This window comes from Mustelus asterias, chromosome 13, assembly GCF_964213995.1.
Source record: "Mustelus asterias chromosome 13, sMusAst1.hap1.1, whole genome shotgun sequence".
NCBI lineage: Eukaryota > Metazoa > Chordata > Chondrichthyes > Carcharhiniformes > Triakidae > Mustelus > Mustelus asterias.
The window spans coordinates 20,491,905-20,514,448 of NC_135813.1; the positions used below are offsets into that span (position 1 = coordinate 20,491,905).

Here is a 22,544-nt window from a genome sequence, read left to right on the forward strand (position 1 = left end):
AGATCATAGCCCTGCAGAAATTTAAGCTACCTTTTGTATGTGACGCCTTTTGTTTTTGGAACGTTTTCATGATAAATCAATACAATGAACATCCTGCAAACTATCTGTGTGGAATTTTACACATTGTCCTTGAGTCTGAGTGTATTTCCTCTGGGTGCTCCGGTTTCCTCCCACACTCCAAGGCTTATCTTGATAGGCACATGAACAAATGGTGAATAGAGGGATATAAGTGGTTGGTCTAGATAGGACAACATGATCGGTGCAGCCTTTGAGGGCCGAAGGGCTTGTTCCTGTGCTGTACTGTTCTTTGTTCTATGTGCAAGTTAAGTTGATTGACCATTAGTATCAGGAGGATTAGCAGGGTAAATATGTGGGGTTACGGGGATAGGGCCTGGATGGGATTGTTCTCGGTGCAGGCTTGATGGGCTGAATGGTCTCCTTCTGCACTGTAGGGATTCTATGTTGCAGCAAATTGATTTGAGGATTACATTTCTCCTTTTCCCATTGTATAGACAGGCATCATTGATAGATAAATGCTGACAAATAGTCAATTCATCAAAAGGTTAAAAATGCCATCCTTAGTAAAAGTCTAGAATTTCAGACTTTTTTTGTTGTTGTTATATTAGGGTATGAAGTCTGAATTCTGAATGAACCATTGGGTCACGCCTGCACTTCCTTCATTCTCAACATTGTTCTTGAATTTGAATGTCATAATGGTTCTTTTGTAAAAATAAACCATGTTTTAGGGACATTATTTGGATAGAAATTGGAATGTTTGCTCTGATGGTACACCATGTGATGGTGGTGTTGTCTGGAAATTAGACATTTTGACCAGTTTGTACTAAAACTTATTTACCCAGTTGCTCTTACTCATGAGGTGAACAAAGGACAAGAGTTGATTTGCAATTGTCCTCTCAGGGACAAAAGTGGGGACTTATGCTTGGAGCCCAAAGAAGTAGGGGAGATCCTAAATGAATACTTTGCGTCGGTATTCACAAAGGAGAGGGATGTGTTGACTGGGAGTGTCTCTGAGGGGAGTGTTGAACCGTTGGAGAAAATCTCCATTACAAAGGAGGAAGTGTTAGGTTTGTTAGAGAATATAAAGACTGACAAATCCCCAGGGCCTGATGGAATCTATCCAAGGCTGCTCAGGGAGACGAGAGGTGAAATCGTTGGGCCTCTGGCGCAAATCTTTGTCTCGTCACTGGACGCAGGCGAGGTCCCAGAGGATTGGAGGACAGCCAATGTGGTCCCGTTATTTAAGAAGGGTAGGAAGGATAACCCGGGTAATTATAGGCCGGTGAGCTTGACGTCCGTGGTGGGGAAGTTGTTGGAGAAGATTCTTAAAGATAGGATGTATGCGCATTTAGAAAGGAATAAACTCATTAACGATAGTCAGCATGGTTTTGTGAGAGGGAGGTCATGCCTCACTAACCTGGTGGTGTTTTTTGAAGAAGTGACCAAAATGGTTGACGAAGGAAGGGCCGTGGATGTTGTCCATATGGACTTTAGTAAAGCGTTTGACAAAGTCCCTCATGGTAGGCTAGTGAGAAAGGTTGGATCTCATGGGATAAAGGGGGAGGTGGCTAGATGGGTGGAGAACTGGCTTGGTCATAGAAGACAGAGGGTGGTAGTGGAAGGGTCTTTTTCCGGCTGGAGGCCTGTGACTAGTGGTATACCGCAGGGCTCTGTATTGGGACCTCTGCTGTTTGTGATTTATATAAATGATCTGGAAGAAGGAGTAACTGGGGTGATCAGTAAGTTTGCGGACGACACAAAACTGGCAGGACTTGCGGATAGTGAGGAACATTGTCAGAGGCTACAGAAGGATATAGATAGGCTGGAAATTTGGGCAAGGAAATGGCAGATGGAGTTCAATCCTGATAAATGCGAAGTGATGCATTTTGGTGGGAATAATGTAGGGAGGAGCTACACGATAAATGGAAGAACCATAAAGGGTGTAGAGACGCAGAGGGACCTGGGTGTGCAAGTCCACAGATCTTTGAAGGTGACGTCACAGGTGGAGAAGGTGGTGAAGAAGGCATATGGCATGCTTGCCTTTATAGGACGGGGCATAGAGTATAAAAGTTGGGGTCTGATGTTGCAGATGTATAGAACGTTGGTTCGGCCGCATTTGGAGTACTGCGTCCAGTTCTGGTCGCCACACTACCAGAAGGACGTGGAGGCTTTGGAGAGAGTACAGAGGAGGTTTACCAGGATGTTGCCTGGTATGGAGGGGCTTGGTTATGAGGAGAGATTGGGGAAACTGGGGTTGTTCTCCTTGGAAAGACGGAGGATGAGGGGAGACTTAATAGAGGTGTATAAAATTATGAAAGGCATAGATAGGGTGAACGGTGGGAAGCTTTTCCCCGGGTCGGTGGTGACGTTCACGAGGGGTCATAGGTTCAAGGTGAAGGGGGGGAGGTTTAACACAGACATCAGAAGGACATATTTTACACAGAGGGTCGTGGGGGCCTGGAATGTGTTGCCGGGCAAGGTGGTGGAGGCGGACACACTGGGAACGTTTAAGACTTATCTAGACAGCTATATGAACGGAGTGGGAATGGAGGGATACAAAAGAGTGGTCTAGTTTGGACCAGGGAGCGGCGCGGGCTAATTGTTCTTTGTTTCTCGTTTCAAGGCTTCATTCTATGATCATCTTGCTGATGCCAGTACAGAGCGAGACTGCGGATAGTTGGGAACCTGTCTCGGGGGCAGGGAATTCAGATGGTGTTCGTAAAGCAGAAGTGGAAATGAATAGGGTTGGGAAGCATTTTCTGATCAGGCCAGTGTGATCTCCTGGACTCGTTTCGATCGCCTCAGGGGGTCGGAGAGGAATTTCCCAGATTTTTTTTCCCCATATTGGCCCTGGGGTTTTCACTCTGGGTTTTCGCCTCTCCCTGGAGATCACATGGTCTGGAATGGGGGGGTGGGGGTGAGTTAATAGGTTGTGATGAACAAAGCATCGTAGCTGTGAGGGACAGCTCGGTGGATAGGATATTAGGATGTAGATAGGCTGGAAAATTGGGCGGGGATCCTGGATTCAGGATTCAATCCTGGACCGGGGAGCGGCGCGGGCTTGGAGGGCCAAAGGGCCTGTTCCTGTGTTGTATTGTTCTTTGTTCTTAAATAAACTTTGTCTTTAGTACAATACTTTTGATACCAAAGTTCAACAAAACACTTCATGAAATGAAACTTCTTTACTTAAAAACCATTCTAGCACATTTATCTGAGACCCAAATACTACATGTGAGGTTGAACTGGCCAGACTTGTTACACCTAGTACAAATCTTGAGTCTTCACTGAGTTCCGAACTCAGGATCTTCCACATGGCGAAAGTTGGTCTCGGATCTTTGCTGCGTCTCTGCTGCCGACAGAGTCTTTGCTGGGGGTGGCCTCCAGGTATCTCTTTTCCTCCTCTTCTCACCCTTCCTTTAAGTTCTCTGGCTTCCAGACAATGAGGTGACCGGGCAGGGGTTGTGGCACCCAATGGGATTGCTGATTCCATATATAGAAGATGTCGGGGCCCCCTAAGTGTCCATCTCAGGTGCACAGGGTGCATGTGGAGCCCTTTCCATATGAGGTAACGGTGGGAATCGGAGGTGCCAGTCTGGCTGAAACTGGGGAATACACACTCTCCTAGTTTGGTCAGAGCTGAGCACCTCCGATCCCAGCTTCCAGGACAGGTCCAGACTTGCCCTGGGTCACCTTTGACCTGATTAAACTTGGCCTCTTTGAATTCTCATGAGGCCTGGCTGTGGACACTGTTGATTGCTGTTTAATTTATGTTGTCCAATTCTACGTCAGGCCTAGTTGCTGAGGCCATTGGCCATTTGGCCACAGTGTCAGGCACCATTCTGTGCAAAGTTGGCACAAGATGGTTGGCTGGGGACAGTATGGGCTTTGCACCTATGCTGTGGATCTCCAGTATCATTTCAGACTGTAAATATTGTAAAATATGAATTTGTTTTATAGAATTCATCCGAAGAATGTGCGAATTACTGTTGCTTCTATTTTCTATTGGGGAGAAGACGGGATCAGGATATTGAATTTGATGATCAGCCATGATCAAAATGAATTGGGCTCAAAATGGACCAGGCTCAAAGGGCTGAATGGCCTATTTCTGTTTTCATTTTCTATGTTTATATTCAATTTTGATACACCTGAATAATGATATTAAAACTCAGTTGTAGGTATTGGATGTATTAAATGCAAAATAATCTCATTTTTGCTTGCATTTTAACTTGAGAACAAGAGATGTTGTTGAAGTAAATTCTGAAAATGAGTGAGGTTTGAAACTATCAAAAGCAATTCAAGTTTATACTAAATGGATGTAGTTGCCACAATTGCCATTAAAAAATTTCCAACTGAACATTACAGAATAATCAGAAACTGCCATATCAGTAATGGCAACAAAAACTGGAAAACGGTGATACAATGTTGAGTTTTTGGTCATAACACAAATTTAGCTTATTTTTGAAAAGACAGTGAGCTGGATTGAGTAGATCAAGCTTGGTTTCTCGAGCATAATGGCACGGGACAAAATACAAATGCACAAAATAGGTTGGAAGAGGACTGGGTAATACAGCGAATTCATCATAAAGACATCCTTGCCTGATGTGAAATGCAAGGTCATTTAAGCTGATGGGCTATCATCAGACAGGATTTAATTTCATTCCACGGCCCATTAATTTCCCATCTTTGCAGACAGTGATAATACTTACATGATCTATATAGTGACAGACCAAAAAAAGCAAGCCAATAACTTTAAAAAAATTAAGAAGCTAGGTCAACTGCATCATTTTCAACATCAGTCAATTAAGGTGCCTTTTTTGGTAATGGTAATACAATGAGAGAAGGAAGATCAATGATTCCTTTTCTCCATTCATAACCTGACATTGATCATTTTGTTTACAAAGCTATTTTGATGTAAACCTCTGCAGTCACTTTCTATTTTGATCATATTTGTTTAAAAAAATTAACAAGGAATGTTACATGATATTAACCTCAGTTTAATTCCGTGGCAATGAAAATAGACTCTTTAGACTTAAATATCTGAACATTGCACTTTGAATGTTGAAGACGAACTCTTAAGACAAATATTGAAGTAGTACATTATGCTGTAATGCATCCATGGCTGTGTAAAATGGTAATATTTCTTTGTCTTGATCTTCTTGCATGTCTCCCTCCATAGGCAGGGTGGGCAAATTAAAGTATCACTGAAGCAAGCTCTCATGTCGCCCTTATTAGCTGTTTTTAGAAGATAGTAAGCAGAGGCTTTGTGATTAGGTTAATCTTTTTCATGTCAGGGTGGTGCATATAGATGAAATGAAAATTCGTGTATAAATGTCCCCTCTAATAAGCAGGTAATTTTGTATTACCTTGCCTTGTCAGTGATTGGTTATATACTTTATGTACGCTATAAAGAATAGAATCCCTACAGTTCAGAAGTAGGCCATTCGACCCATTGCGTTTGCACCAAACTCTTACCCAGGCTTACCCTGTAACTCCACGTATTTACCCCACTGACCTATATGTCTTGGGACACTACCATGTAGACACTGGGAGAACTCCATACAGACAGTCACCCAAAGTGCGAACCACTGTGCCACTATGCCGCCCAAATGCTTTATTTAATAAAAGCAAAATACTGTGTATATTGGAGATAGAAACATAGAAGATAGGAGAAGGCCATTTAGTCCTTCGAGCCTGCTCCACCATTCATTACAATCATGACTGATCATCCAACTCAATAGCCTAATCCTGCTTTTTCCCCATAACCTTTGATCCCATTCACCTCAAGTGCTATATTAGCCACCTCTTGAATACATTCAATGTTTTGGCATCAACTACTTTCTGTGGTAATGAATTCCACAGGCTCACTACTCTTTGGGTGAAGAAATGTCTCCTCACCTCCGTCCTAAATGGTTTACCCTGAACCCTCAGAATGCAACCCCTGGTTCTGGACTCCTCCACCATAGGGAAAAACTCCCTGCATCTTTCCTGCCTAGTCCTGTTAGAATTTTATAAGTCTCTGAGATTCTCCCTCATTGTCTGAACTCCAGCGAAAACAATCCTAACCTAGTCAATCTCTCCTCAAACATCAGTCCCGCCATCCCCGGAATCAGCCTGGTAAACCTTCACTGCACTCCCTCGAGAGCAAGAACATCCTTCCTCAGGAAAGGAGACCAAAACTATACACAATAATCTAGGTGTGGCCTCATCAAGGTCTTGTATAGTTGCAACAACACATCCCTGCTCCTGTGCTCGAAACCTCTTGCAATGAAGACCAACATGCCATTTGCTTTCTTTACCGCTTGCTGCACTTGCATGCTTACCTTCAGTGACTGGTGCACAAGGACACCCAGGTCCTGCTGCACACTCCCCTCTCCCAATTTACAGCCATTCAGGTAGTAATCTGCCACCTTGTTTTTGCTTCCAAAGTGAATAACCACACATTTATCCAAATTATACTGCATCTGCTATTGATTTGTCCACTCACCCAACCTGTCCAGATCATTCTGAAGGATCTCTGCATCCTTGTCACAGTTCACCCTCCCACCCAACTTGGTATCATCTGCTAACTTTAAGATGTTACATTTCGTTCCCTCATCCAAATCATTAATATATATTGTGAATAGCTGGGGTCCCAGCACTGATCCCTTTGGCACCTCACTAGTTACTGCCGGCTAATTTGAAAAGCACCCATTAATTCCTACTCTGTTTCCTCTCTGCCAACCAGTTTTCTATCCATCTCAATGCGCTTCCCCCAGTCCGATGTGCTTTAATCTCTGAAGATCTGAAATACAAACAGAAAATGCTGGAAAAACTCAGCAGGTCTGGCAGCAGCTGTGAAGAGAGAAACTGAGTTAACTGATCATATTGTTTACAAAGCTATTTTGATGTAAACCTCTGCAGTCACTTTCTATTTTGATCATATTTGTTTAAAAAAATTAACAAGGAATGTTACATGATATTAACCCATGTTTATTTCCATAGCAATGAAAATAGATTCTTTAGACTTAAATGTCTGAAAATTGCAATTTGAATGTTGAAGACTAGCTCTTGAGACAAATATTGAAGTAGTACATTATGCTGTAATGCACCTATGGCTGTGTAAATGATCAGTTAAATTTCTTAACTGATATGATTGATTGAAGAGTCTGTGGGAAAACTGGCTTGTAGTCCTGACATGACCGAGCCTGCAGCCAGCATAGTAAAACACTAGAGTAAGATCTTACATGTATATTTCAGAACAATGCCATTGTAACATATTTGTGCATTTCTTTAATGGGCAGAAATCAAATTTGTGGGAAAGATTCTCCAGTGCTCTGGTGACACTGCAAACAGCAGCAAAATTGCCTCCAATTTGATGTCTCTAATAAAATCCAAAACAATGCCCTTGAAACATGTGATTTCTTCAGAAGTAACCAGAAAAGTTTTCAATATTTCTGATGATGTTATGAGCACATAGTAACAAGAGACGATCTTTCCTCTGCATTCTCCATTTAGTCATTTGTTTACATTATTACTTCCATTTGTGAACAGCATGAAAGGATTTGTGATTAATGGGATGTCATCAAGTTCTTTAGAACTTAACATGAGGCGATCCAGTTATATGTTTAAGAAATTTATATCCTTGTTAGAGAGCAGATTAAAACAAAGCAACTGTAGGAACCAGAATAAAATATCCAAGTAATAGATGGTATTCATCCTTCCTGCTCCACTTACCTCAACCCCGCCAGGAGACATCACAATCAAGTTTGATGCTGTCCTTTTCCAAAATCTACTGCAAGTGTACTTTTTCCACCAGGGGGCATCACTTTTCATTCTTCATACACTTCCATTCTGCTTGATACTAAATAATATAGAGGGTAAGATAAAGCTCACACACTCAGCCCCTTGCTCACTTGCTCTGTTGTTTATACTTGCTCGCTTGGCTCTCTTGTTTTGCTCTCTCTGCTTCACGCTCACTCGCGTGCACACACTCCATTCGTGTGCTCACTGCCCCACGCTCACTCATGCTCTCTCTGCCTTGCGCTTGTCCGTGTGCGCTCTCTGCCTCTCACTTGCCCGCCTGTTCCCTATGCACTCTGTCCACTCTGAGTGTGTGTCTCAGCCGCACACTGACCCGCACATTTTCTGCTGTTCTCTGCTGCAGTTGACTTCTCTGCCGTGTCCCACCTGCTCATGCTCTCTGCCACACCCTGTCTCTCAGTTGGGATACTAGATAGTCTAAAAATTGATGATGAGAGGATATTAGTAAGTCTGACTCTAATTGGTAAGTCAACAGGACCGACAAGGTTCAAATTGCAGAAGCACTAACCACATTCTTCCAATTCTTCTTAGATATAGATGTGGGGTTGGAGGAATGGACAATTCCAAATGTTACATTCTTGTTCAAGAAAGGGTGTAAGGATAAATTACAGACCAGTCAGTTTAACCTTGGGAGTAGGAAAGCTTTTAGGAAAAATAATTTGTTACAAAGTTAACAGTCACTTAGACAAACGTGGATTAATTAAGGAAAGCCAGTATATAAATTTGTTAAAAGTAAATTTGAGTTTAACTAATTTGATTTATATTTTTTGAGGTAACTGAGAGGGCTGATGCAGGTAACGCAATTGATGTGGTTAATGTTTGGGAAAGTGCAAAGTAACAGGCTTGTCTGCAAAGGAGGAGCTCATGGAATGAAAGGGACAGGATCTACATGGATATGAAGTTGTGTAAGTGACAGGAAACAGTAGTGGTGAATACTTGTTTTTTGGACTGGAGAAATGTTTCTTGTGGGACTCCACAAGGGGCAGTTTAGAACCACTGCTTTTCTCTATCTATGTTAATAACTTGGATTCGGATGTGCAGGGCACAATTTCAAAATTTGCAGTTAACACAAAACTTTGAAAGTATTGTGACCTCTTAGGAGACATCTAAAGAACATCGGTGGGTGGAATGGGCAGATATGTTCCAGATGAAATTTAAGGCAGAAAAGTGTGAAATTTTGCATTTTGACAGGAAGGGTGTAGAAAGGCAATAAATAATAAAGAATATAATTCTACAGGGGCATGGGATAAGTGGGACCTGGGAGTACATGTCAGGCAGTGTGCTTTAATACTATCATCTGGTGGATCTGACATCCATCATTATGAAGTCATGGCACAAATCCATTCTGGCCTCCCAGATTGCTTGGATCCACTACAGTTCACCTATCACCACAAAAGATCCACAGCTGATGCCATCTCCCTGGGCCTATACTCCACCCTGGAACACCTGGATAAGAAAGACACCCATAAGGGGTGGCACAGTGGTTAGCACTGCTGCCTCACAGCGCCAGGGACCCAAGTTCAATTCCGGCCTTGGGTCACTGTCTGTGTGGAGTTTGCACATTCTCCCCGTGTCTGCATGGGTTTCTTCCCACAGTCCAAAGATGTGTGGGTTAGGTTGATTGGCCATGCTAAATTGACCCTCGTGTCAGGGGAATTAGCAGGGTAAATACATGGGATTATGGGAAGAGAGCCTGGGTGGGATTGTGGTTGGTACAGACTCGATGGGTCAAATGGCCTCCTTCTGTACCATGGGGATTCTATCTCAGACTCCTATTTATTGACTACAGCTCAGCCTTCAACACCCATTATTCCTACAAAACTCATCTCCAAACTCCATGGCCTGGGGCTCGGCTCCTCCCTCTGCAGCTGGGTCCTAGATTTCCTAATCCACAGACAATCAGTAAGGATAGGCAACAATACTTCCTCTACGATCATCCTCAAAACCGGTGCCCCACAAGACTCTGTCCTCAGCCCCTTACTATACTCCTCAAACACCTATGACTGTGTGGCCAAATTTCCCTCCAACTCGATTTTCAAGTTTGCTGATGACACCATCGTAGTGGGTCGGATCTCAAACAATGATGAGACGGAGTACAGGAAAGAGATAGCAAATCTGGTGAACAGGTGCAACGATAATAATCTCTCCCTCAATGTCAGCAAAACGAAGAAGATAATCATCGACTTCAGGAAGCGTTGAGAAGGACATGCCCCTGTCTACATCAATGGGGGTAGTGGAAATGGTTGAGAGCTTTAAGTTTCTAGGTGTCCAGATCGCTAACAACCTGTCCTGTTCCCTCCACTCCGATGCTATAGTTAAGAAAGTCCACCATTTTCCTCCATTTTCTCAGGAGGCTAAGGAAATTTGGCATGTCCACTACAACTCTCACCAACGTTTACAGATGCACCACAGAAAGCATTCTTTCTGGTTGTATCACAGCTTGGTATGGCTCCTGCTCTGTCCAAAACCGCAAGAAAGTACAAAGCATTGTGAACGAAGCCCTGTCCATCACACAAACCAGCCTGCCATCCATTTAGTCTGTCTACACTTCCCGCTGCTTTGGAAAAGCAGCCAGCATAATCAAGGATCCCGGACATACTCTCTTCCACCTTCTCCTGTCGGGAAATAGATACAAAAGTCTGAGGTCACGGACTAACCGACTCAAGAAAAGCTTCTTCCCTGCTGCCATCAGACTTTTGAATGGACCTACTTTGTATTATGTTGATCTTTCTCTACACCCAAGCTATGTCTGCAGCACTACATTTTGCACCCTCTCGTTTCCTTCTCTATGTACGGTATGCTTTGTCTGTATAGCACGCAAGAAACACTACTTTTCACTGTATATTAATGCATGTGACAATAAATTAAATCAATACATGTGCACAAATTGTGAAGGTGACATGGTAGGTTGAGAAAACAGTTAATAAGGCAGAGGGGATCCACAGGAATAGAAATACAGAAGCAAGGAATTTAAGGTAAACCTTTATAAGATGCTGATTTGGCTTCAAATGAGCTGTTTTATCCAATTTGGGGCACCATACTTTGGGAGGGATGTGCAGTCATTTGAGGCGGTGTAGAAAATATAAGAAAATGCACAAGGATAGATTAGTGATGCTAAAACTTGAACAAAACAAACAAGCAATAATAGCTAATAGGTACATTGAGCAATTAAGAAAAAATATTCTTAAACAATATGAGCTTCTACCTTAAACTGAATCCAACATACTTAGCCAAGCTTTATCCTTTCACTGTGGCTTTTACGTTTGAAGGCAGTTCTTTTTTCTCTGGGTCTGGCTTCACAGCTCAGGTCTACCAATAAGACTTCCTGGTTCAAGTACAGGTGTCGCTGACCGTCACATGCCATGACCCACCAGACTACATAGACACTCCCTTGACACCTATTACATAGCTGGACCTCTGCTCTCTTTACAGAGTTACTCAACTCTCAGAACTCCCTCTTTTCCTCTCGAAACATGTAGAATTGAGTTCTCTGGTTAAACACAACAGACTGGATGTTTGTAGCCTCCAGGTCAGCTTCTCTTGCACTTAGTTTTTCCTTAAAAGTAAAACACTCATGAGTTTTTCTTTTGGAGCATTGCTCCATCCTCAGCAATTTTCTCCATAGCAATCTCGGGGCTTTCTTCTTTCTAAAAATCTCTCATGGATCAAAAGTTTAAGTGTGATTTGTAAACAGACATGGGCACACTAAACCAAACTGAAATTAAACAACCCCAATTCACCTTGAACTGAAACCAAAAGTCTACATACTTAACTCATGGTTTATATTAATAGGAACCACGTTACAGCAGGAGAAAGAAGAAATGTTATGCACAAAGGATTGGGAAAGGCAGATAGCATGAGGGTAAGAAGTAGTAAGGTATTATGAAGGGGCAGACTATGGGGGAAGGCTATAAGGTCTAACTTTGTTTTACAGTGATTGTACGTTATGAGGGAATGTATATATTTTTAAACTTAATTTGCGGTTTTTTGTGATGGCCCCTACCTCAAAATAAAAGCAGAACTGAAAATGAAACTAAAAGGGAAGCAAAAGATACCTCTAAGGAAATCAGGAGAAAGCTGAGGTTGGGAATTGAAACTAATCCTTGCTGGAAGATTTAAAAGGATCCAGATCAGTCCAAGCAACAGTGGCATTGGAGTAGAAAGATGAGCTAAAGATGACTCAGGTAGGTGCAGAAGCTGAGAATAAGCAAACAGAATAAAATGCTGCAGCTGTTTCTGTTACATGAAGGTAACAGTGCTGGATCTATGCTATGCTGACTGAGTTGAGCAGGCTGTGCAGATACGTACCATTTGTGATGCAGTCTGTGCCCATGGAACATAGGTTGGTTGTATGTTGCTGTTGACTAGGATCAGACGAACTCCTAGTAGGAGAAACACTGAAATCCCTTGTGTAGAAGTCAGAGTTGAAGGACTTTGTGACTCTGTGATCACTAAAATCTGAGTGGATTGCTAAGCCAACTTGTAAGGTCAGTCTTAATTGTAACTGCCATTTAAGATGTAATGTCTAGTTTATATTCAACCACAATTTACCTGTTAATTCATTTTTAATTGATGTTAATTCTGAAATTTAAAGTAGGATAGGAAGTACTTAGTGTTTTCTTTGTCTCTTGTATAGTGAAAATTATTTTTTGAAAGGTGGCATTTTGTGGCTTTTCGCTTAGTTAAAAACTGGTTTTTCAAATTTTGTCTACTTAAAAAAGTTACTGGTCTCTACTGAAATCGTAGCAATGTAAACACATAAAGCATGGTAAATAAAATTGGTAAGCTGCAGACACATAACCAGATTGAATCTGATGTTGTGATGATAATGTAGACCTGGTTCAAAAAAGGGCAGGACTGGATACTAAATATTCCTGGATACAGGGGGTGAGACTGTCCCAGGAATCGGCTAAGGCCAATAGCGGGCTCAAAAAGCAGCATTGAAGCTGCCGACGCAATGGCGCTTCCTCCGCTGTATAGTGCTGGACTGGGGGGATGGGCATTGGCATCAGGGACAGGACCCATGATGTATTGCTGGCAGGACAGCCTCTGATTCCTTTGATTCACCTGACCCACCAGCAGCTTAGTAACTCAATGATTGGGGCACCATTTTTGAAGGCTGCACCAGTGCAAAGGTGGAACCCTGGAAACCCCCCTCACTTCACCCCAGCACTGCCCCAGGCAAAATCCCAGCCAGGGTGTTCAGGAAAGATGGAAAAGGAAAAAAAGATTGAGGGTTGGGGAATTGATTGATTAAAGACTGGAGCTAGAGGATGTTATGGAGGAGCCAAGGACGGAATCTTTGGTTAGTGTTATATGATAGAGGTGCTGTTACACTATTGGATGTATTTTATCGGCGAGCAGCGAGTGTCAAAGATATTGATGGGCAAATTTGAAGGGTGAGTTATGGTTATAAGATTTATAAAATTCTATTTTGAGACTGTTTTAAGGTTAAAATAAGGGGTCATACTACTTATTCTGAAGTCTGCCTGACAGCAAGCCTGGATGGCTTGATCATTCGAGATTAAAGGGGGCCCAAATTATTTTATTGGGAAGAAAGTATAAGGTGTTTACACTTGGCTACAATGGCAGCATCACGAGCTAACAGTAAATAGACTGAGAGTCTCCAAGTCCAAGAAATGTGTTTTTGGGGTTTAGCTGTCCCTTTACAACAGCTCCTCCACAGACCACCACCTGGTAGCAGTGACTGCACCTATGCAAATCTTACCTGCAACAGCCAATCTGCTCTGCCGCTCTCACCTGGACACTTACCTTCACACGAAGATGGAAGGTGCCTTCTGGACATCCACCTTCTGGTAGTAGTGACTGCGTCTATGCAAATCTTACCTGCAACAGCCAATCAGCTCCACCGCTCTGCTGCCCTCACCTGGTAGGATGTTGGGGAGAGTTACAGAACAAAGAGATCTAGGGATGCAGGTTCATAGCTCCTTGGAACTGGAGTCACAGGTGGACAGAGTGGTGAAGAAGGCATTCAGCATGCTTGGTTTCATTGGTCTCCCCTACCTTTGGGAAAGAACATTGAATAGAGGACTTGGGACGTCTTATTGAAGTTGTACAAGACATTGGTAAGGCCACACTTTGAATACTGTGTACAGTTCTGGTCACCCTATTACAGAAAGGATATTATTAGACTAGAAAGAGTGCAGAAGAGATTTACTAGGATGCTACTGGGACTTGATGGTTTGAGTTATAAGGAGAGGCTGGATAGACTGGGACTTTTTTCTCTGGAGTGTAGGAGGCTGAGGGGTGAACTTATGGAGGTCTATAAAATGAGGGGCATAGATCAGCTAGGTAGTCAATATCTTTTCCCAAAGGTAGGGGAGTCTAAAACTAGAGGGCATAGGTTTAAGGTGAGAGGGGAGAGATTCAAAAGGGTCTAGAGGGGCAACTTTTTCACACACAGGGTGGTGAGTGTCTGGAACAAGCTGCCAGTGGTAGTAGTAGAAGTGGGTACAATTTTGTCTTTTAAAAAGCATTTAGACAGTTACATGGGTAAGATGGGTATAGAGGGATATGGGCCAAATGTGGGCAATTGGGACTAGCTTAGGGGTTTAAAAAAAAGATGTCATGGACAAGTTGGGCCGAAGGGCCTGTTTCCATGCTGTAAACATCTATGATTCTATCTATGATTCTATAAATGTGTTGCGAATGTCAGGTTATAAATAGTTGTGCTACTGTCCATTTATTTCCGAAGTAAGAGAGTTGGAGTCTCAAGGATAACTAATCAGCATGTTTACCTGGATACAAGGCCCATAGCAATGCAATGTTAATTGCCATGGAGATGTGCTTTGAGAGGGGAAGGGTATTTAAGATATCCCTGAAACTCAGAGACAAGTTAACCTGCCTGCTTGTATTGAACAATTTCTCTCACAGCCCATTATCAGCATAACGTTCCGTGAAATTTCCATCTAATGAGGGTCGTTTTTGTTTTTTTAAATTCGACTCTGATGGGCTAGGTGGACTAGTCTCCCCTGTTGTATTCCTATTTATAGAAATTGTGTTACCCATGGACTTGTGAATAGATTTTTGTTGTAATGGGGCTAGATAAAACAAACAAACACGTTAAGAATCTGAGAAATATCCTCCAGCAATCTGGAAATAGTCATTCCTCTTCAAAACAAGAAAGTGAAGATCAAACAGGCCAGGAGAATAATGCATGAGTGCAGCTGAAGATGAATCATAGAATCCCTACAGTGCAGAAAGAGGCCATCCAGCCCTTCCAGTCTGCATCGACTCTCTGAAATAACATCCCCCCCCCCCCATATCCTAGCAGCTCCGTGTATTTATCATGGTAATCCACTTAACCTACACATCTTTGAACACCTAAGAGGAAATTTAGCATGGCCAATCCACCAAACCTACATATCTTTGGACTGTGGGAGGAAACCGAAGCACCCGGAGGAAATGCATGCAGACACGGGAAGAACATGCAAACCCCACACAGACAGAGAGCCAAGGCCGGAATCGAATCCGGGTCCCTGGTGCTATGAGGCAGCAGTGCTAACCACTGTGCCATTATGCCACTACAGATATAGTGAATAACTACAGATTAACAGAAGAAATATTTGAAATCCCCCGTAAGTCCATTTTCTTTATCTCATTACCTTTTGTCATTTCTTTCCAGGGCAGACCTTTTCAGTTTCCTTGAATCCTTCCATCCTTTCTTTATTAACTGTACAAGTATTGAAGATGACACTGACTTGTGGAAGAACGTGCAGTTATTGACCCTGAGATGAACTTCCAACTATGCACCTGGTGTTACCAGGACTGCCTAGTTACCATCTCAGTACTTGATCCTGCTTCTGCCCTAATCTCTTTCTGTGGCTCCGGGTTGAATTTTGTTTGACAACACTGTTGTGAAGCAGCTTGAGATGTTTAACCACATTAAAGATGTTATAAATTCAAGTTGTTGCAATTGATCTGTGACGAGGCTGAAAGAATATATGGACTTTTTGAGTAATAATTCCAAATATATGGGGTGTGATTTTTACCACCTCGTTACCCCTGGTGATCAAAGCAGCAAACTGGGAAAAGTAATGTGCAAAGATAAAAATCCGATCTTCCAGCCTATTCCGAGTGGCGCCAACCATTTCTTACTATTTTGAGATTGACTGGATTTCAATATCATTAGCGAGTTCGGCACGCATGTTTCCCCCTCCCGCATGCTTGCCACCTCTCCGTCGTGATGTCATGCTGGTGCCAATTAGTACTGTTCTTGAAAAGTGTGGCTCAGGTGCAGCAGTAGTGAAGGAGAGTGAGGAGGTGAATACTGCTGAGCATCAACCTTTCGGGTGCAGTATGGGAGGGGTCGGGGGACTCATCAGTCTGGGGTCCTCTGGTCAGAAGCCTCACTGCTAACATGTCCCACCATAGTGACTGTATCTGTATTGATGGATGGTGCGGATGATGCTTGTGTCGGCTGATCAGTGCTTTCCTTGGAGTTTTCCATCCAGATGTCAACAGGAGTTGCAGCGGGGACTTTGACTCCTGATGACCTGCCCTCATCGGGGTAGTCTCCTGCAAAAGAAAGCACATGGTTTAGTGAAAGGGAGGATCCAGTATCTGGGCAGATTGCAACTTAGCTGAGAACAGTCATATGAATGAAGGTTTTGTGATTCCTCACTTCTGTGGCGCACGCCGACCTGGCTGTAGTCACAGCTCTCTCCACTGCTTCCCCTGACAGCTTCATCGCATGCTCCTTGAAGGGAGTTACGAGGCGCAGCTCAGGAAGTCCACTGTTGGCCTTCTCCTGCTCCCTCCTGTTATGGGCCATCTTCTGCATAGACACAAGGGGGGATTGAAAGCTTGATGACTGGTAGGGTGCAGGATGTCGGGGGTGGGGGCAGTCAGGTGCTGTATGATAGGAACATGCTTCTGGAGCAGGAATTGTGACGGTTGGAGGGAGGTTCGAGGGGGTCAGGTGTTAGAAGGCTGCGAGGTGTCAGGAAGTGGATTGACGAGTTCATTCCTGGTGCAACGCATGGGAAGGATGCCTGGATGGGAAGGACATTCACCCTTGCTGCACGAACAAGGTTGTTTGTTTTCTTACGCCACTGGGCACTGGTCCTCTGCGTCAGTGCACAGGCACTGACTACTGCTGCCACCGCCTCCCAGGCCGCATTGCTGGCCCAATCCCGGGTCGTCGACCCGTCTCGGGGGGAAAAAGATGGTCCAGCTCTGTCTCGGTGAAACGCCAGCTGCTCTACCTGGTGCCGTCTTCCTGGTGCAATTGACTGTTTGCAGTGGGAGTGTTAAAATGCAGGCCCCCCTGCTTAACCGTGCACAGCTGTAGCCACTTAGGGTGAATCACGCACCTGGAGGCTTGATGATGGTGCGATTCGCATGGAGGCTCTTTTATTGCATTGTGTTGAAAGATTGCAATGCGGCGTGGCCCGAGAGACTGGCGCAGTTCACCCCATTTTTCTCACCGTTAATAACACTTGGAAACTTTTAGGGAAAATTCCTCCCATTGAATTAGCTATTGGTTGAATTATGAGTAATAATTCCAAATAAATTATTGAGTCAGCAATATTTATTGAATTCTAAGTTTAACAATATGAATATGCAGCCCATGTCTTGTCATTCTATTTTATTAGCTGTCTATATTCACCTACTCCCTATCCCATGTCCTCTGCCTCTTCATCTGGTTCACCAGCTTGCTTTTTCAAATTTAGCTCATGGCTCTAAAATAAATATAGATTATTTTCTGCTTACAGGGATTTACCTCAGTATGGACAGAAACAATGGCAGTCATATTTTGGACGTACTTTTGATGTTTACACTAAGCTCTGGAAGTTCCAACAGCAGCACAGGTTGGAAGAAATTTTGCTTGCTAGACTTCTCGATGAAATAATATTTTGTTTTCAGCAAATTATTTCAGTATATGAAAAATAGATAAATGTTTGATGATCCTATCACCTGCCATCCTTTTGTTTTACGTTTAGTTACAGGAAATGGCTCTGGTACAGTATACTTAGCTAGATGAAATTATTACCATTATGCATTTGAGATTGTAGGTATCATTGTTCACAATATGAATAGTTTCTCAGTTAGAGTAACAGTATGTGTAAAATTTACATTTAATCTGTCTATACTCCATGTAATATAATGTTGAGTCCAACTTGGTTTTAAACTGTTTGATGATATCAGCATGGAAAGAGGAAAATATACTTCTAACAACCCTGATAATCTTGCTTACTTTGATTAAACTGGAGGTGAAGCACTATGTTTTGAATTGGTCAGATAAAGCTATTTTTTCTATTAATTGTGTTCTCAAGTTGCTGGAGGAAGTGGGTAAGGGTCTCATTCTGTTAGGTGGATAAAGCATGAGAGTTTTGTGATGTGACAATCTGTGTGTCAGAGGTATTGCCATGTGATTAATTTTGCATATATTAAAAATTGGTAGTATTTTGCTCTGCGTTGCATCGCATTCAATTTTTAGTGGCTTTAAAAATTATTGGATGTTGCACTTAATTGGCACTATCAAACTAGTGTTCACTGAATATACAAGTACCAAGTTAGAATTTATCTGTACAGTTATTTTGAAAGTTTATTTCATAAATGCAATATGTCTCATGCATGTTTGTACATGCTGTATGTATTGTTTTTGTTATTTGTACAATTTTCACCCTAGGCAAATTCTGGATAATAGGTATGGCCTGAAGAGGTGGCAGATTGGAGAAATTGCTTCAAAAATAGGACAACTCTACTACCATTATTAGTAAGTTTGATTTTTGAATGATTGAAAGCAAATTAATTACATGACAACTTTGAAAAAGCATTTACTTCTGTTGTTATTTTCTGGAATGTGGGCATCGCTGACAAGGCCAGCATTTGTTGGCCTTCCCTAATTGTCCGTGAATTGGATGGCTTGATAGGACATTTAAGAGGGCAGTTAAGAGTCAATCACACTGCTGTAGGAATGGAGTAAGACCAAATAAGAACAGCAGATTTTCTTCTCAAAGGATATGTGAACTAGTTGATTTTTAAAACTGACGATAGTTTCCTGGTCACCATAACGGAAACTGGTTTTCAATTCCACATGTTTCTTTTTAATTAGTTGAATTCAAATTCTACCAGCTCTTGTAATTACATTTGATCCTATGTCCCCAGAGCAATAACTAGATTCTCTGGATTACTAGTCCAGTGACATTACTACGGCACACCGTCTTTCCCAATTTTACCAACTCTGCCTATTTAATGCATTTAATCCTGACACAGCACCATATCTTCTTTGTTGTTGGATTTATGCCAACTCAATGAGTTCTATGTAGTCAATCAACATTTCAGACAGTCTTGCATTTGCAGATGAAAATTGACGGGCACTTAAACTTCTTACGGCTAGTTTTAATGGCCCTGTTCAGCCTTGGCTCCTACCCTGTGCTTTGGCTGTTTTGCTTGGGGATCAAACTTTCTTGTGCAAAAGAGGCAATGGAAGTAATGTATGAAGAAATTTCTGCTTACAGTAAGATATAAATAAGAATTACTGACATTTCATATCAGTGAAGTGAGTATTCCTGACTTTATAACGGCTTTGTGAGAGCAGCAATTGCTTCCAACGATTAGGAGCAACACCAGTTCAAGTGAAGAGAAGTTTAATAACAAGGTTTTGCAACATTATTCTCCTGTAATCTGATGACCTATGTGAAGTGCAGGAAAAAGTAAGCATGTAGGGAGTGGCAAGAACAAATAAAGAAAATAAGGTGAAAGCAAGAAGAAATAAAGGAGAAAATAGCGGGAAAAAAAGAGACCTGGAGAAAAGACAGTAGGCGAAAGAGAATGGAAGGAGGAAACAAAACATTTTCTGAAGAACTAATGTATTTGGTGTGTGAATAAATAGCCTGATGAAGCTTGAACACAACTGATTTGCTTTCCTTAAAAAATTAAAGTTCGCTAGCATTTTTGTGGGCTATGGTGCAGGAGAGTCTCCTGATGCCATCTGCAAGAAAGAACATCACCTGTCTTTCCCTGATGGTCTGAAGGCGATCTTGCAAGGAAGCATCGCTGAACCACGGGGCGTGTCTCTGTTTAGACTCTGACATCTTTAAGGAGATGGGCTTGGACATGAACGATAGGGGGCCAGGACAAGACAAATGGTAAGGGAGGAATGATTTTGCAGGGGTGGGGGTGGAGAGGTTTGAAGGCGGGGCGGGGGGGAGGTGCTATGCTTAATTCGGGGAAGCAGCAAGAAATGGATCAACTGAGCTGGAAAGTTGTAGCTGTGATGCAGACCCTTCTGTTTGTGTAGGTGGATCGGTTACAGCCTGCATTACCTGCTGCAATGTGGACTGATGACAAGTTTCACCTATGAAGAGCTTACCTTCTCATGTGATCACATGTGTCATCCAACCTTCCGCTGGCACATTTTAATTCGAATTTCATGAGAACCGGCAAAAAGCAAAACAGCAGAAGTGCAATCTACTTTGTTCCACCATCAGGAATGTGTGCCACTGATAAAATATCAGCCTTTTAAAAGCTTTTATTCCCCTTTTGCACCATTTTAGTTAGCCTATCCTCTCCCCCCACCCATTCCAGTATAATGCTGTCTTATTCTTTTTTTTTGTTTCTCTACCACCCCATTCTTTAGCTTACGTACTTCTGAGACCAGTTATCTGAATGAAGCATTTTCTTTCTACTCTGCAATAAGACAAAGGGCCTACTACTCCCAGGTCACTAAGGAGGATAGGTATGCCAATCTATCTGATTTCATAACTATCTTTTGTGTGTTTATAACTACAAATATAAACTGCTGCAGGCATTACATGTTACAGACATGGTTACATACAAGTCTTGTCTGCTGAAATACTCCGACAAGATTTGTTCTTATTTGCCTTTATGCACAACAATTTTGATGTTTTTAAAAAATGCTCTTGAATTAAAGCAGCAAAATTAGGACATGTGCCTAAATTATGTGCAGAAAATTTAAATGGTCAAGTTTTAATTTGTAACGGTGAACTTTTTAAACTTATTTCTTGGTTAGATGCAGCACTCAATGTTTCGTTGCTTTAAACCTGTTTGGTTTGCTCACTTTTTGTAGGCCTGAGCTTGTGGTCAAAAAGCTACGTTATTATGCCCGATACATAGTGGTTTGTCTGCTGCTTAACAAAATGGACCTTGTTGGAGATCTAGTTAAGGTACGAGTCATTTTGTGAACTGTGTTTCATGTTCTTGGTATTTTTACATTTTTAGAGATACCTATGTTTTTGATTTTATGTTTTCAATGATTTTGAAACATTTGTTTTCAGTTCCTTCCATTAAGGACTGCTTTGCCATTGACTTCATCTCTCCAACCCCCACTCCACCTTGAGGAGATTGAAACAGAATGTGCAGGACCCTGACATCCTGTTTGATCCATAGCTGAACTTCAAACCCATATTATCCATAGTCAAGACTGCTGTTTCCATTTCTGCAACATTATGTGCTTCCATCCCACCTCAACTCTACACCTGAAAACCTTAGCCATGCTTTTGCTGCACAGACTTTTTTTCCCAATTTATCACCTGATGCCTTCTATCATCCAACTTGTCCTACACTCATCCTCCTGACCATCACTTTGTTCTTGCTGATGTACACTATTTCCTTCTTCCCCAACACAGCTGAGGTTATAATCCATCCCCCAATCTTCAAGTCCCCTTTGTGATCTTGCGCTGCTCTCTCCAACAGTCCTCCAGCTTTGGATGTATGTACTTTTTTAGAAGAAGCCTCAAAAAGCAGTACCTTGATTTAACTAGGCTTTCTATCAGCTCTCCAAACTCTCTTTCCCAATCGATTCGTATTTGGATCTGTAATTTAATTAACAGTACTGTTTCTTTACTTTCTCATTCTTTCTATAAACACTTTGGGATATTTTCTTCATCGTAGCAGTTGTTGAATTTTAGAGCAGATGTAATATTGAAAGTCTTTGTATTTGTGAATTTAATATTGTTCATGGTGGAAATGCTAATCTACAATCATCAGTTTGTCAAATAGGAAAAAAATCTTGCAGAACGGAATGTTTATTAAACTACTATAAATGCAATTTTGCTCATGTTTGGCTGAGTACAGTGTAGTTGCCTGTTACTGTCTGATGCTGTTTGCTAGGGAGAGTTTGACCCAGTGATGCATTTACAGTTACATGTGTTATTCCAGCTGACCTTGTAACAAAACAGGGGATATGAATAGATTGGTAGGAGATCCCGGTAAGGAATGAAGTTACAATGAATTTCAAAATAATGAAAATAATAATTTTTTCCTCATTGTCATTCTGTCGTTTCTTGAAGAATAATGGTAGCTATTCTAGGAACTAATACAAGAATTTTATTAGAGTATTTCCTAATTCCCAATAGTCTATCTTGTTGCTTAACTAATTCTCAACACACCAAATTAATTTTCAGAAAGTCTAATTTAACAGAAACCAACTTTCTGCTATTAAAATTTATTTTAAAAATATTAAATTTTAAAATGCCTACTTAATCATTTGGACATGGGCCTTGACACTAACCTTCTTAGTTACCTAATGGAATCTGCATAGAAGAAATTTAACCATGCATGGATACGTGGTTATTGTCTGGACACATGTATAAAAGTAACCACATGCGCAGAGAGTTGCCACTACTTTGATTTTTTTCTAGTTTGTCCTTGAAGATATTGGCTGAAACTCTTCAATGTTGTACGCCCTGTCACCGCTGTCAGCAAGAACGGAGAATTTGATGCTCAACCAAATCTCC

At 42.0% G+C, this 22,544-nt stretch overlaps 1 protein-coding gene across 2 annotated transcripts in view; it reads left to right on the top strand.

Annotated features, from left to right (window-relative positions):
- Positions 1 to 22,544, top strand: part of scai (suppressor of cancer cell invasion) — a 161,645-nt gene that overhangs the window by 63,844 nt on the left and 75,257 nt on the right. Inside the window, exons 3-6 of one of the 2 annotated variants that reach the window (XM_078226495.1) lie at positions 17,556 to 17,651; positions 18,473 to 18,559; positions 20,426 to 20,524; positions 20,876 to 20,972. In XM_078226495.1, the coding sequence (XP_078082621.1) occupies positions 17,556 to 17,651; positions 18,473 to 18,559; positions 20,426 to 20,524; positions 20,876 to 20,972 (379 nt within the window). The remainder of the gene's footprint in view (positions 1 to 17,555; positions 17,652 to 18,472; positions 18,560 to 20,425; positions 20,525 to 20,875; positions 20,973 to 22,544) is intronic. The other variant, XM_078226496.1, reaches the window with a different exon arrangement.